The 13,873-nt window shown below is 43.6% G+C and overlaps 1 protein-coding gene across 4 annotated transcripts in view; it reads left to right on the top strand.

The window, feature by feature from the left end:
• LOC101163904 (nuclear body protein SP140-like protein) overlaps positions 1 to 13,873 on the top strand; it is a 37,124-nt gene that overhangs the window by 11,906 nt on the left and 11,345 nt on the right. Inside the window, exons 2-10 of one of the 4 annotated variants that reach the window (XM_011478446.3) lie at positions 3,296 to 3,470; positions 3,596 to 3,784; positions 4,041 to 4,142; positions 8,386 to 8,574; positions 8,833 to 8,943; positions 10,060 to 10,248; positions 10,529 to 10,639; positions 12,357 to 12,545; positions 12,807 to 12,917. In XM_011478446.3, coding sequence (XP_011476748.1) covers positions 3,296 to 3,470; positions 3,596 to 3,784; positions 4,041 to 4,142; positions 8,386 to 8,574; positions 8,833 to 8,943; positions 10,060 to 10,248; positions 10,529 to 10,639; positions 12,357 to 12,545; positions 12,807 to 12,917 — 1,366 coding nt within the window. The remainder of the gene's footprint in view (positions 1 to 3,295; positions 3,471 to 3,595; positions 3,785 to 4,040; positions 4,143 to 8,385; positions 8,575 to 8,832; positions 8,944 to 10,059; positions 10,249 to 10,528; positions 10,640 to 12,356; positions 12,546 to 12,806; positions 12,918 to 13,873) is intronic. The other 3 variants (XM_020705432.2, XM_020705433.2, XM_011478448.3) reach the window with 3 other exon arrangements.

Below are 13,873 nucleotides of genomic sequence, written 5' to 3'. Positions count from 1 at the left end.
ACAACATCTGACTACAAACCTAATATGATTAAAATTACTAAACAAAAGTGTAAATATTTACTCTGCAACTAGCCACTGTTTCAGTCTCCAGTGAAGAAACACAAAATGCTGGTTGTGGTGTCACCTAAAACATTTGCAGGTTTTTTAAAGAGACAGTTATCCCAAAATGATAGGGTGGACAGCAATGTCAAGGACGTGCGCAAAATCTTCAATAGCATTATGAAAATAAAATTTGCCTGATCAAAATTACTTAATTTATCAAGTAATGTGCTGTTACATGAAATGTGTACCAATTTTATTTTAATTAAGCATAATTTAACCATTTATTACACACCCTGAAGTTAGCAAAACAGCGTGTGGGACATACCAAAATCGCATACATCCAAAGAAAAAAAATTGCATAAACTGAAGAAATCACAATTTAAGAACCAAATTATTTGACTGATTTGTGTGCAAGTCTTGGGTCACTTATGATAACAAGTCAGAGTTTAGTTATTCTGCTCCATTTAGTTTATGAAAGAGTAATAGTCATGGGGACATCAAAGGCACTTTATAGTGATAATGACCCAATTAACAATGCAGCTCATATCTGGCGTCTAAGGTTTTACATAAATTAAGAATCCCCGTCTTTTCCACGGAGAAGATGATGAAGCAGCAGGAGTCGCGGTCAAACACCACCACCACCCCCCCGCCGCCTCCGATCACAAAATCCTAAATACCGATGAATACCGATACAAGTAATAATTACAACGCAGTATTCTTTATTAACAAATAACAGTAACAACTAACTACTAGCTAACTAACTAATGAACTAACTATGTAGGCGTTGTAGAATGAGTATATGTATGAGTAATGTGTGTTGGGGCGCTGCGTGTATAAGAGGACTGAGCACGTGCCACGCTACAGCGAGTGAGAGCCTTTGACTTTGATGGGCTTTAGGCAAATGTTGCAGCGTGGGGTCTATTCCTCCACGTCTGTGGCAGTAAACCCATACCAGTTCCAAAAAACAGATGAATTCATTCCTTTCTGGGAACAAACTTCCCACTCTCACCGGTAGCGATGTTGTCGCTTGCTGTTTCGTGTGTGCTATGATGTTGCTGTTTGTCGCTTGCCTTACCGGCATGTGAAACCAACACTACGGAAGCTCTAGGGAGCCAAAAATACACCATTACACAAAAACTCGATTTATTTATTTTTGCAATCGCCCAGAACAAAAAATTGGAATTCATTCATTCAATCGATTTTTCACCCAGGCCTAACACTAACTATATGGTTCAAACTACTTAAAAAATACAAAATCTAGAAGAAACTTATAAGATTTTTCGTACCACCTAAACTGAAAAACAAACAGTTAAAAACAAATCAGAGCTGTTGGCGTGAATGTGGAAAGTAAATGTAGACCATTGTCATGTATTTTGGAATCGTCCGAATGTAACAGGATTTTTGAAGATGGTGGGTGATATTACATGCAAAGTGCTGGGATGTACAATTGCTTTGGAACCAGAACTGTTTTATTTGTACATGTTCTCAGGAAACTCAATCCACCAAAGTGACAAATACATATTTAAAGTTATGTCACTAACCGCAAAAAAAACATTAACCAGGACCTGGGGCACTACGTCGATCCCATCAAAGGAGCAATGGACATCAACAATCAACGACATCTATTAAACGGAAACAAGGCTGAGCCTGCAAGAGGCACAATTACACCGAAAGTGGAAAAAATGGACACTTTACAACACACGTGTCAAACTCAAGGCCCTGGGGCCAAATGTGGCCCTCAATGACATTTTATGTGGCCCGCGAAAGCATAAAAGTTTTTAATTTCTTAAAATAAAAATTGTTGTGTATTTATTCATATCTAGGGGGAATCTGACTTGAAATATTGGATTGGGCAACTATACATCAGAACTTAAACACTGTCCATATAACCTAACCTGTCAGAATCAAATGTCAAAGGATTTATGCCAAAGTAACTGTCACGGTGAAGGGGCTCGAGAGCAGGTAGGACCCAGATGCAGAGACGGGAGGCAAACGGTTCCAAGGCTAGAGGGTTTATTAAACAAACAAAAGGCGCTGCAGAGCAGGAATCAAAACAAAACAAAGCTTACTGTGGCGTGGCAAGGAACATGGAACATGGCATGAAGGGACGAAGACACATGAAGACGTTAATGGACCAGCCCAAGAGGAAGGCAGAGACAAGACTTATATACAAACAGGGCAGACAAGACGCAGGTGAACATGATCAGGACAGATTGGGACAAAGGAAGTAAAACTCAGGAACATGACAACACAGAACACCTTTCAAAATAAAACAGGAAACAGAACCAAATATGACAGAACAAGAAATAAAACAAAAACCAAGACAAAACAAACTCAAACCATGACAGTAACAAGCAAACATTTTTTTTTACGCAACTGTAATTGTCACTTTAAAAGGTTATAATGAATAAATAATGAGTTAATTAACATTAAGGACTAGGTACATTTACTTTTCATTACAGATACATGTATAACTTGTATCTGGCCCTTTGAGGACAGCCACTATGCTGATGTGGCCCTCAGTGAAAATGAGTTTGACACCCCTGCTTTACATTAATAGACACAATAAGCACCTAAAATTGACCTCTGTTTTGATTGTTGTTTAGAATGTAGTTTGTGGTTTTTCTTTCATGTAACAAAAAAACCAATAAAAATTAAGTAAAAAAAAATAGAAAACATTCAATCTTACTTTTAAAATATTGTCATTTGCTGTGAAACACGGGGTAAAAGGGGAGAGGTTAGGGATAGGCGTCCACTCAGTCCGCCATCCCAGCCAGGCCTCCAGGTCCTATTGATATGGACTGCAACCATAGACATGTGCAACATGTAGTTCTAACATACAACAGCAGCGCCTCTGACTGGTGTTTTTTCAAAGGCTGATGTTATTTGCTCTTATTTACCTGCGACCAGCACAAAAAGTGATAGAAATTCATGTTGGTACATTCAACCAAGATACGCATTGGTAAAAGTTAAAGCCCCATTATCTGTCACTTAGGTGTGTGAAAATGTGTTCTCTGCATTTGATCTATCCCCTGAAGGAGCAGTGAACAGCGGAAACAGCCGGGCTCAGAAATCATTTGGTGGTTTAACCCTAACCTGTAATCCTAACCTTAACCCTTCCTCTAGGTCTGAGTGGCCAAGAAAGAAAATCAGCATTGCTGGTGCTTCATGGACAAACTGAAACTTGCTGAGTGCAGCTCTGTTGTCTTCATCATTCTAGTTGATAATGTGAATTATTGTTCTTTTCATGCAGAAAGTGATCAATATGAAAAGCAAAGATAAAACTCGAATGGCCATCCGTAAAATCTTAGAGTGGCTTGAAAGGGAGAGGTCAGAGCACATCCGTTTGTTCTGGAGGTGTGTCTTCAAGGAGATCATCTTAAGCCAGTACCCCATCCTTCGACAGATGCGCAACAGCCTCATGGATGGTAAGATGCTTTGAAAACACAACTTTTGATATTTTTTGTGCTTTGACAGTGGTTGTTAGAAACAAAAGGCAGAAAGGCAGAAACCTATTGTTGAATGGGATCAACATTGCTGCCTTTCTTCGCAGGATCTTTTCTTTTCGACGGACAATTGCCTCCAACTGTTGAAAAAGAGGAAAAAGGGAAAAAGAAAAATACGGAGACCAGCTCAGTGAAAAACAAGAAAATAAGCAAGAACACATGTGGTGATGAAGAGCAGCCTGGTACATCATCCCATATGACTCCATGTCAGAAGAAATCCAAGAAAGTAGCTGTTGGTTGGTCATTTCTGTGCATTAAGAACATTGTAATTACCTTACAAATTGTAGCTTAAAGTGTTAATATTTATGAAGAAGGCTAAAGAACCCTCTTCATCACAAACAAAGAGCCAGAAGTGTTGATTCAATATCTGTGGGAGTTTCCAGTATTTATTGTCAGTTCTTGAGTAATTCAACAATCTATATATTGTCATATTTTAAATGTGTATCAGCAGAATTTCCAAAATAAAATCTGAATCATATTTTCTTTCTACAGTTTCCCCAAAGAAGGGAGAGAAGATCTGGACCTCACCCAACGAACTGCCTGTGACCTGCGGAAACATGGAGGGAACACTCTTCCAAGAGATACTACCTCAAGGTTAAACATCATATCTTTTGTCTGAAGCATCAAAACCACATGTATTTGATCAGTGTTTTTCAACCGGTGTGCCGCATCACACTAGTGTGCTGTTAGAGATGGTCAGGTGTGCCGTGGGAAATTACTCATTAACTGATCTAAAAACATTTTCCATCGCCAGGATATTAGCTCTGTGTTCATCCAAACAGGCCCTGATAAAACACTGAGTACTAAGTACTTAAATTATTTTTTATCAGACACTGGTTTGTTTTCTGTCAAACGTACCGACATGTTTCGGCGGAATACCTTCCGCCTTCGTCAGGGTCGTCATCAGGTGGTAGTGTGTGACGTCTTTATAAACAGATGATTGGGACTGAGGCGGAGTCGCCTGTCAAACTTTGACAAGTGACTCCGCCCCTTGATTTTTTCTTTTTTTTCTTTTTAACTTGTCCTGTCCAACAGCTGGGCAGACAGATGAGAGCTGAGGGCCTCTTGTGTTGGACATATTTTACTCTAACAAGAGGGGTTATTAATCTTCAGACAAACCAAAGGTATGTCTGAATAAACCCCTTTTGTAATTGAGGCCAAACTTTATTAATTTCAATCATGTCTGAAAGTCTTTGGTGTTGGACCGTACGGAAAAGGAAAGAGGGGAAGAAGAGAGAGGGACGTTAGAGAGAGGGGGGGTAGGGGTGATAATAGGAGGGGAAGGGGGATAAGACCATGAAGCAGCATAAAGCAACAAGTTTACTGGTTGTTAATCATTATGGTAAGGTTCAAATGTAGAAAAAAAAAAAAGGGGGCGGAGCCTGTCCACACACACACTCAAATGTTATAAACACACCTGCTAGCTGCAAAAATGTCCACCTGTCGACATGTACACAAAACAGATAGTGTTCACACGCATACTTATGCCTTAAAACCAACTAGTGTGAAATATTTCAGTCATTCAGTCATGCAAACTGTTAGAAGGAGGGAGAGTGCCCAGCCATCCCCACCCCAAGACCCCCACCGCAGCAGCAGCGGCAGCCGGAATCCCCCCAACGCCACACGGGAACCGGCAGGGAACAACTGCCGCCCGGGCGACCAAGCCCACCACCCAGGCCAGGGCCAGCAGGGCCGCCGCAAGGCCCCCAGAGCCAGAGGCCAGGGACGCACGGAGGGAAAGAGAGCGCCGCCCCAGCCCAACCAGGAGAGCAGCCCCCCCGCCGCGCCGGGAGAGCCCAACGCAGGGCCCCACCGGAGAAGGATGCCCACAGCCCCAAACGAGCACCCCACCACCACCCAGGAGTTCCGGGCATCCCCTCGCCCCAACCCCCCAGGTACGAGCCAGGACCCCCCAAGGGAGACCCGCTCCGCACTCCAGTCAGCCATCCGCCCGGCCCACGGTTGGTCCAGGGAGGAGCGAGGCAGGGGCCCGCCGCCCCCGCCCAGGAGGGGGGAACCCCGGGGAAAAAAGAGGGCCCACAAGGGGTGTTGTAAATATGGCCCTACCAGGCTCGGCCACAGTTGGAAATTTGGCGGGGCCCAGCACTCAGGAGCAAGGACCAGAACCCACCCCCCAGGGACCAGACACCCCCGGCTCAAATGTAATGTGAACCCCCCCACCGCGCGGAGAGAGCACCGCCGGGCCCAGGAAGCCGGCACCCCGGGGACACGGCCGCCGCTGCAAAGGGGCCCGTACCCCCCACCAGGGAAGAGGCAGGGGACAGACGGACCCAGGTCCCACCTTCCTTGCAAAATGTGTGTGCGTGTATGTGTGTTTGAGAGGGTGTGTGTGTGCATGTGTGTGTGTTTATGTTGGGATGTATATATTGAGGGGGGAGGGGTGTGTGTACTAAGGGGGGTGCAGTTAAAATTGGCGGGTAGGGCACTAAGGGGACATCTCCTGATTACTCACAGTGACGTCCCCTCACCCTCCCCACCAAGGGGCCCTAAATGTCTAAGGTGCGGTTAAAATTGGCGGGTAGGGTGCTAGGAGGACATCCGCTGCTTGCTGGCAGTGATGTCCAAGCACCCCCCCTACCAAGGGCCCTACATGTCTAAGGTGCAAATAAAACCGAAAGAGGGGGGGCCCACTCCATACGGCAACCATAGGAGGGGGGCCACTGCCTAGTAAACCCCCCCCCAAGGCTCATCGCAGGCTAAGCCCCCCACCCCCTCACCCTATTATGAGGTTATATGAGGAAGGGGGTAAGTTGGGGACAGCTGATAGACTGTCCCCCGGTGGTCAAACAGCTGTCCCCCGCCCCCCCCCCCAGCAAGGGGGCCAGGCCCACCCAGCCCCGGGGCCCCACCCCCGGAGGCGCCGAAACCCCAGGCCCAGCACCACCACCCCCACACAGAGAGAGAGGAGTCAGAAAGCGCCGGCCCCCCCCGGAGCAAGCCCAGGCCCCCACCCCCAAACGCCGGCCCTAGAAGAGCTCTGGTCAGGCCTCGACGGGACCGAGGCAGCCAACCGGCCGGGGAAACCGCCGATGGCCTCAGCGGAGACCCCGACCCGTCAACCCCCCCTGCCCCGTACCAATAGTGCCCCCCCCCCTCCCCCAGAATGCCCCCCCACAGGACAGGGCCGACAAGACCCCCCACCCCACCCCCACCCCAGACCCCGCAGCCGAAGCGGATGACACCCAGAGCGACCGGGGGCCCCAAGAGGGTTGTCCCGTCCCGCCCCAGAGCCAGGGAAGGGCCGATCCCAGCCCCAGGTGTAGATGGGAAGCCCATCCAGCGCCGCTGGGCCCCCCCCCCCGAGCAGCGCCCCCCGCCAACCCCCCACAGCACAGGCAAAGGGACCACCCCCCCAAGCCAAGCCAGACCACCACCCCACCCCCCCACCACGCACCCCCACACCCAAGCCCAGAGGACCACGCAGCGCCCCAGCCCGCCCCACCCAGGCGCCGGACCCGACCCCCCGACCAACGGAGCCCCCACCACCCCCGGCCAGGCACCGGAGGCCCCGACCCCCACCCCGGCCCACGGCAGAAGGGCAAGGAGCAGCAGCCGTATTTTGCTGGAGGCTGTTGCTCCAGGGATAAGAGAGCAGGAAGGCCCCTCATCCCTGTTCATGGAAGTGTGGGCTCGCTTACGAAAGCTTACAATGTTAATAAACTGGAGGAAAAAACAACTACCAGGGTAAAATTTCAAATAATTTAGTTGAAAATTATTACTGAAAACTAACTTAACTTTTATTACATCTTTTAGAAAAAACAGCTGCAACCTCCAGTTTTTTCTGCCACACTTATCACAAAAATTCACTTGATATTGCAGAGGTACTGCGCATCAATACAGACTATAGAGTTTCTCCTTTTTTTATTTTTGGATGCTGGTTTGCCTTGGGATTTTTGTCAAGGATAAAGTGTGCCTTGGCTCAAAAAAGGTTGAAAACACTGCATCATGGGAATGGTTTGCTGGTGTTTTACAGCGATGAGGAAGGTGTTTGAACATCTGGATTTCTTACTTGTTTGTGTGCTTCTTAATCACACTTGTACATCTCAGATCATCAAAAAAATCCTAAAATAGAAAAAACACATGGAAACACAAAATGTTCTTGTTGCATTTCTGCGATGATGGCCGACATAAATAAAGAAAATTGGAAATTATTTGAGATGTAGAAATATGTTGGGCGGGACCACAAGCTGCCTGCTGTCCTCCATTCTGATGCATTGACTTGTAGATAAAATAGATTTATGTACATCAGGGGTCCTCAACTCAAATTTAAAGAGGACCAGTTAGGACCATTTGGAAAATATTTCCCCTGGCGCAGAACGTAGCCCAATATTAATCCTGCCAAATGGTCAAGTCTCCCCGACAGCTTCCAGCTGGTCTCCTATCCACTGCCCATACCTCGACATCCCTGGTCGCACGTCGCAGTGGATTTTATTACTGATCCGACTCGTAAAAGAGGTAACACCACCATCCTCTCATTAATTGATCGTTTTTCTAAGGCATGCCAGTTGATACCTATGCCTAAGCTGGCTACAGCTCTGGAAACGGCAGAACGACTCATAGTCCATGTGTTCTGGCATTATGGTCTCCCGGAGGACATTAGGGTCTCCCATGGTCTTCAGTTTACTTCACGAATGTGGCGTAAAATGTGCAAGGGTCTGGGCATCACTGTGAGTCTCACCTCTGGGTACAACCATCAGTCCAATGGACCAGTGGAGCGCCTGAAGTTGACATCAACTACAGTAGGTAGTTGATGTCAACAAAAGGCAGAAATGAACCCATTGTTGAAGGGGATCAACATTTCTGCTTTTCTTCACAGGATCTTTTCAATTCAACAAACTATTTCCTACAACTGTTGAAAAGGAGGAAAAAGGAAAAAAGATGAATAATGAGGCCAGCTCAGCGAAAAACAAGAAAAGAAGCAAGAACACATGTGGTGATAAAGAGCAGCCTGGTACATCATCCCAGATGACTCCATGTCAGAAGAAATTCAAGAAAACAGCTTTTGGTTAGTCATTTCTGTGTATTTTGAACATTGTAATTACCTTACAAATTGTAGCTTAAAGTGTTAATAATTACAAAGAAGGCTAAAGAATCCTTTTCATCACAAACAAAGAGCCAGATATGTTTATTCAAGATCTGTGGGTATTTCTTGTCAAAGCCCATCTCTTGAGTAATTCAGCAAGCTACATATTGTCATATTTTAAATGTGTATCAGCAGAATTTCCAACTTTAATAACAATCTGAATCATATTTTTTTCTCCAGCTTCCCCAAATAAAGGAGAGGAGATCTGGACCTTGCCCACCTTTAAGAACCAACTGCCTGTGCCCTGCAGAAATATGGAGGGAATACTCAACCAAGACATACTAGCTCAAGGTGAAACGTCATATCTTTTGTTTTAAGCATCAAAACTACATGCATCATGGGAATAGTTTGCTGGTGTTTTACAGTGATGAGGAAGGTGTTTGAACATCTGGATTTCTTACTTGTTTGTGTGCTACACAATCACACTTTTACGGAACCCGTGACCTGACCTGGGTAAAAAAAAATACTAACGAAATAGTAATTAATTCTCATGAAGTAGTTTTGACCTTTACACAACCCTTTTTTTCAACCGGAAATGAAATGAAATGAAATGCTGCCAGTTACATCTTAATTGTAAGTATGATAAATGGTCTAAAGTGATAATAAAATATATTTTGCCATTGAATTATTGTAGTTTCCATTGACTATAGCGAGGTGATCGCTACTCCAGGTTAGAGGTAAGATCGGGCCTAAAAAATCCAGCCCGACCCGACACAGGCCCGTGGGCATTAAAGCCGAACCCGGTCCGAACCCGACCAATTAACTTGATTTGCAGGCCCGAGCCCGAAGCAAACCCGAAATTTCAATTCATCCCATAGTATTTTTGCCAGAAAGAAATGCCAGATTTCTTAAGGTGAAAATAATCTACATATTTTTATGATCATGATAAATGCATTTGCACAACAAAATAACGCTGGAACACAGAATAAGAAGCCAGACAAAGACAGTGAAAGAGAGAGCTTGATGCGCACTCGCTTAATTACGCAGAGAAATTCTGCAGCCGCGGCGGTGAGTGTTTGCCTATTCAGTTCCCCTGTCTTAAGTTTATCCTTGACTTCTTGCTGCTCCATATCGGGGATACCTAAACAAAATAGATGCGGACTTGCGGAGGGAAGATTACATACACAACACGTGTGCAGAGCTGCGGGTGGCAGGCTCGCGTCCATGTTTATGAATGACTTATTACGTAAATTATTATTTCGTGGGAACGACAGACTGAACAAAACTGTGTTGTGTCGTCACGGTGTGTGAATGGAATAGAGCGCCAGGTGCAACAAGTAGACTAGAAGAGACACCATCAACACAAAATGTCTGATGTTTTCTGTGCTTTGAGAGTGGTTGTTAGAAACTAAAGGCAGAAATGAACCCATTGTTGAAGGGGATCAACATTTCTGCTTTTCTTCACAGGATCTTTTCAATTCAACAAATTATTTCCTACAACTGTTAAAAAGGAGGAAAAAGGGAAAAAGAAAAAAAAGGAGGCCAGCTCGGTGAAAAACAAGAAAATAAGCAAGAACACATGTGGTGATAAAGAGCAGCCTGGTACATCATCCCAGATGACTCCATGTCAGAAGAAATCCAAGAAAACAGCTTCTGGTTAGTAATTTCTATGCATTAAGAACATCAAAATTACCTTGCAAAGTGTGGGATAAAGTTTTAATAATTACAAAGAAAGTTTAAAGAACCCCCTTCAACACAAACAAAGAGCCAGAAGTGTTAATTCAAGATCTGTGGGAGTTTCCTGGTATTTATTGTCGGTTTATTTAGTAGTTCAACAAGCTACATATTGTCATATTTTAAATAATAAAAAATATTTTAAATGTGTATCAGCAGAATTTCCATCTTAATAAAAATCTGAATCATATTTTTTCTCCAGCTGTCCCAAAGAAAGAAGTTGAGATCTGGACCTTACCCACCTTTGAGAACCAAAAGCCTGTGACCTGTGGAAACATGGAGGGAACACTCAACCAACACATACCAGCTCAAGGTGAAACGTCATACCTCTTGTCTGAAACATCAAAACTCCATGCATCTTGGGAATGGTTCGCTGGTGTTTTATAGTGATAACTTATAATTGTTTTTAACCCAGAGCTGAAGCACAGGTAGGTTCTGCCCCAAAACAATAATCCTAAAAGCACCAAAAAGTCAATTTGTGAAAGGTTAACAGCAAAATGAAGGGACTGGAGTCGACGTAGTTCTAACATAAATGTGATACACATTTTGTGGCGTGACTTAAAATCTACTATGATTTTTAATTTTTTTAGATGTGTTTTTGGCGTTTTAAACATGTTCTTGTGGCATTTTTCTAATGATGGCCAACATACTGTATATAAAGAAAATTAGAAATAATTTGTGATGTAGAAAATACGTTGGGCAGTACCACAAGTTGCCTGCGGTTTTCTATTCTGATGCATCCACTTGTAGACAATAAGATTTGTGTACACTTCCCGGGAAGAATGTGCATTTAACCCTTGTGCTATCCTAGGCACTTTAACTTGGGAGTGGGGTCATCTGGACCCCACAAGACAGTGCACTGAACCTTTTTTCTTCAATGATTTGTGATATTCACTGGTTTCCATGGATTACATGAAATCCTCTTCCCCTTTATCCCCCTTTGTCATGGTAGGGATAACACGTTAATGTAAGGATCGGGTCATCTGGACCCCATAGAATAGCACAAGGGTTATACAAACGTTTGATGTTTTTCAGTCTATCAGGGTGGCATTTTAAAAGTAGAAAATCACTGCTTAAGATGTGGTACGGGTCTTCTTTATTCCCATTCAATTCAATTCAATTTTATTTGTAGCCCAAATTCACAACAACAGTCGTCTCGATGGGCTTTGTATAGGTAATTGAAAAAGTAAAACATAAAATCAAAAGGATCATGAATACAGAGAATTCAATAGGAAAATACTAAATTGAACTAACTAAACAAACTAAACTAAACTAAACTAAACAAAAGTTGACCACCATTATTGAGCATGCATTTGGGCCTGGCAGGCATACGCCACCACACGTTCCAGACCTTCCACCACCTGAGCTAACATAGCCCCAACTGAATAGTTAGACCCAGCAGTATTTTTTTTGAAGGGCAAAGAAAAATAAGGTAAGGTCACTCGCTACCTGTTCAGAGTCAAGTGCCTACTTCAGGTAGGTGAAGGATGCTTCACATTCGGCCGTCCACAAAGGGTATATTTTTACCCGACAGGTGATTCAATGGGATGGCATGATCTGAAAAGTTCTTCACAAATCGCCTGTAATTTGAGCATAAGCCCACAAAAGCTCTCGCCTCAGACGGTGTGCGGGGAATTGGCCAACTTTTCACTTTGTCGGTGTTTCGCGGGTCTGGCTGAAGCCCTTCTCTGGAAACAACATGACCTAAGAAAACCACATGATCTCTGGCAAAATGACTCTTTCTAGACTTCAGCTTCAACCCTGCATACCTAATTCTTGTTAAAGCCACTTCCTAGTGGCTGCTCTTTGTATTAATGGCAACAGGAACAAGAAAGGCAGACTGAACAAAACTGTGACGGGGTTGTTGCGTCGTTTGAATGGAATAGAGCGGCAGGTGCAACAAGTAGACTAGAAGAGACACCATCAACACACAACTTTTGATGTGTTCTGTGTTTTGACAGTTGTTAGAAACAAAAGGCACAAATGAACCCATTGTTGAAGGGGATCAGCATTTCTGCTTTTCTTCACAGGATCTTTTCAATTCAACAAACTATTTCCTACAACTGTTGAAAAGGAGGAAAAAGGGAAAAAGAAGAATAAGGAGGCCAGCTCAGTGAAAAACAAGAAAAGAAGCAAGAACACATGTGGTGATGAGGAGCAGCCTGGTACATCATCCCAGATGACTCCATGTCAGAAGAAATCCAAGACAATAGCTTTTGGTTAGTCATTTCTGTGCATTAAGAACATTGTAATTACCTTAAAAATTGTAGCATAAAGTGTTAATAATTACAAAGAAGGCTAAAGAATCCTCTTCATCACAAACAAAGAGCCAGATATGTTTATTCAAGATCTGTGGGTATTTCTTGCCAAAGTCCATTTCTTGAGTAATTCAGCAAGCTACATATTGTTGTCATATTTTAAATGTGTATCAGCAGAATTTCCAACTTTAATAACAATCCGAATCATATTTTTTTCTCCAGCTTCCCCAAATAAAGGAGAGGAGATCTGGACCTTGCCCACCTTTAAGAACCAACTGCCTGTGCCCTGCAGAAATATGGAGGGAATACTCAATCAAGACATACTAGCTCAAGGTGAAACGTCATATCTTTTGTCTTACCCATCAAAACTACATGCTAATATGTCATGGGAATAGTTTGCTGGTGTTTTACAGTGATGAGGAAGGTGTTTGAACATCTGGATTTCTTACTTGTTTGTGTGCTACACAATCACACTTTTACGGAACCCGTGACCTGACATGGGTAGAAAAAAATACTAATTCATTCTCATAAAGTAGTTCTGAACCTTACACAACCCTTTTTTCAACCGGAAATGAAAGGCATGCTAGTTACATCTTAATTGTAAGTATGATAAATGGTTTAAAGTAATAATGAAACATATTTTGCCATTAAACTCCAGGTGGCTGGCTGGACAACTGACAAACAGCCGCTATCTGCCGCTGGAGTGGCATAGCGAGCTCCAGCAGTAGAGCTCGTTTTCTTGTAATGTCGGCATCCGGGCAGCTGGCTGTCCGTCAGACAGGGAGCTGCTGTAGTATGGGGAAGCAGCCACCTCAGGCCTTCTAAGTCTTTTGATAGTTATCTTATTTTCATCGAGACGATAATAAAAGATCCCCTAGTTTGATTCTTGTTTCAATTTTTTCCCGCTCTTAAATTAATGTGGGTCTCAGAGACACGGAAGTAGAAACAGAAAGCGTTTTTTGGGGCAGGATGAAGTGCCTACCGGAATGTCAATGAACCTTGACATGGAGATGTGATTACTGATGCTTTTGTAGAGCTTTTTAAAATAAATTAATCCAATTTCTTTTTTTTTTACTTTTTATTTTAAGTTTTACACTTTTAAAATACGAACAAATAGAGATAAGTAACCACAATCAAGTAAAGAAATAAAATTAAATACTCAAAAAAATAAACAAAAACAAAAAAACGAAGTTGAACAAGCGGGGTACAACAAAAATTCCTTTTGAGCTTTAAGTTCTGAGCAGGAATCTATGTTGCTTCCATTTCCTTCATTGGAGTTCAAACATTTC

This window comes from Oryzias latipes, chromosome 8, assembly GCF_002234675.1.
Source record: "Oryzias latipes chromosome 8, ASM223467v1".
Taxonomy (NCBI): domain Eukaryota; kingdom Metazoa; phylum Chordata; class Actinopteri; order Beloniformes; family Adrianichthyidae; genus Oryzias; species Oryzias latipes.
Note: the sequence above shows the minus strand (reverse complement) of the source record. Positions and strands in the feature narration are given on the sequence as shown.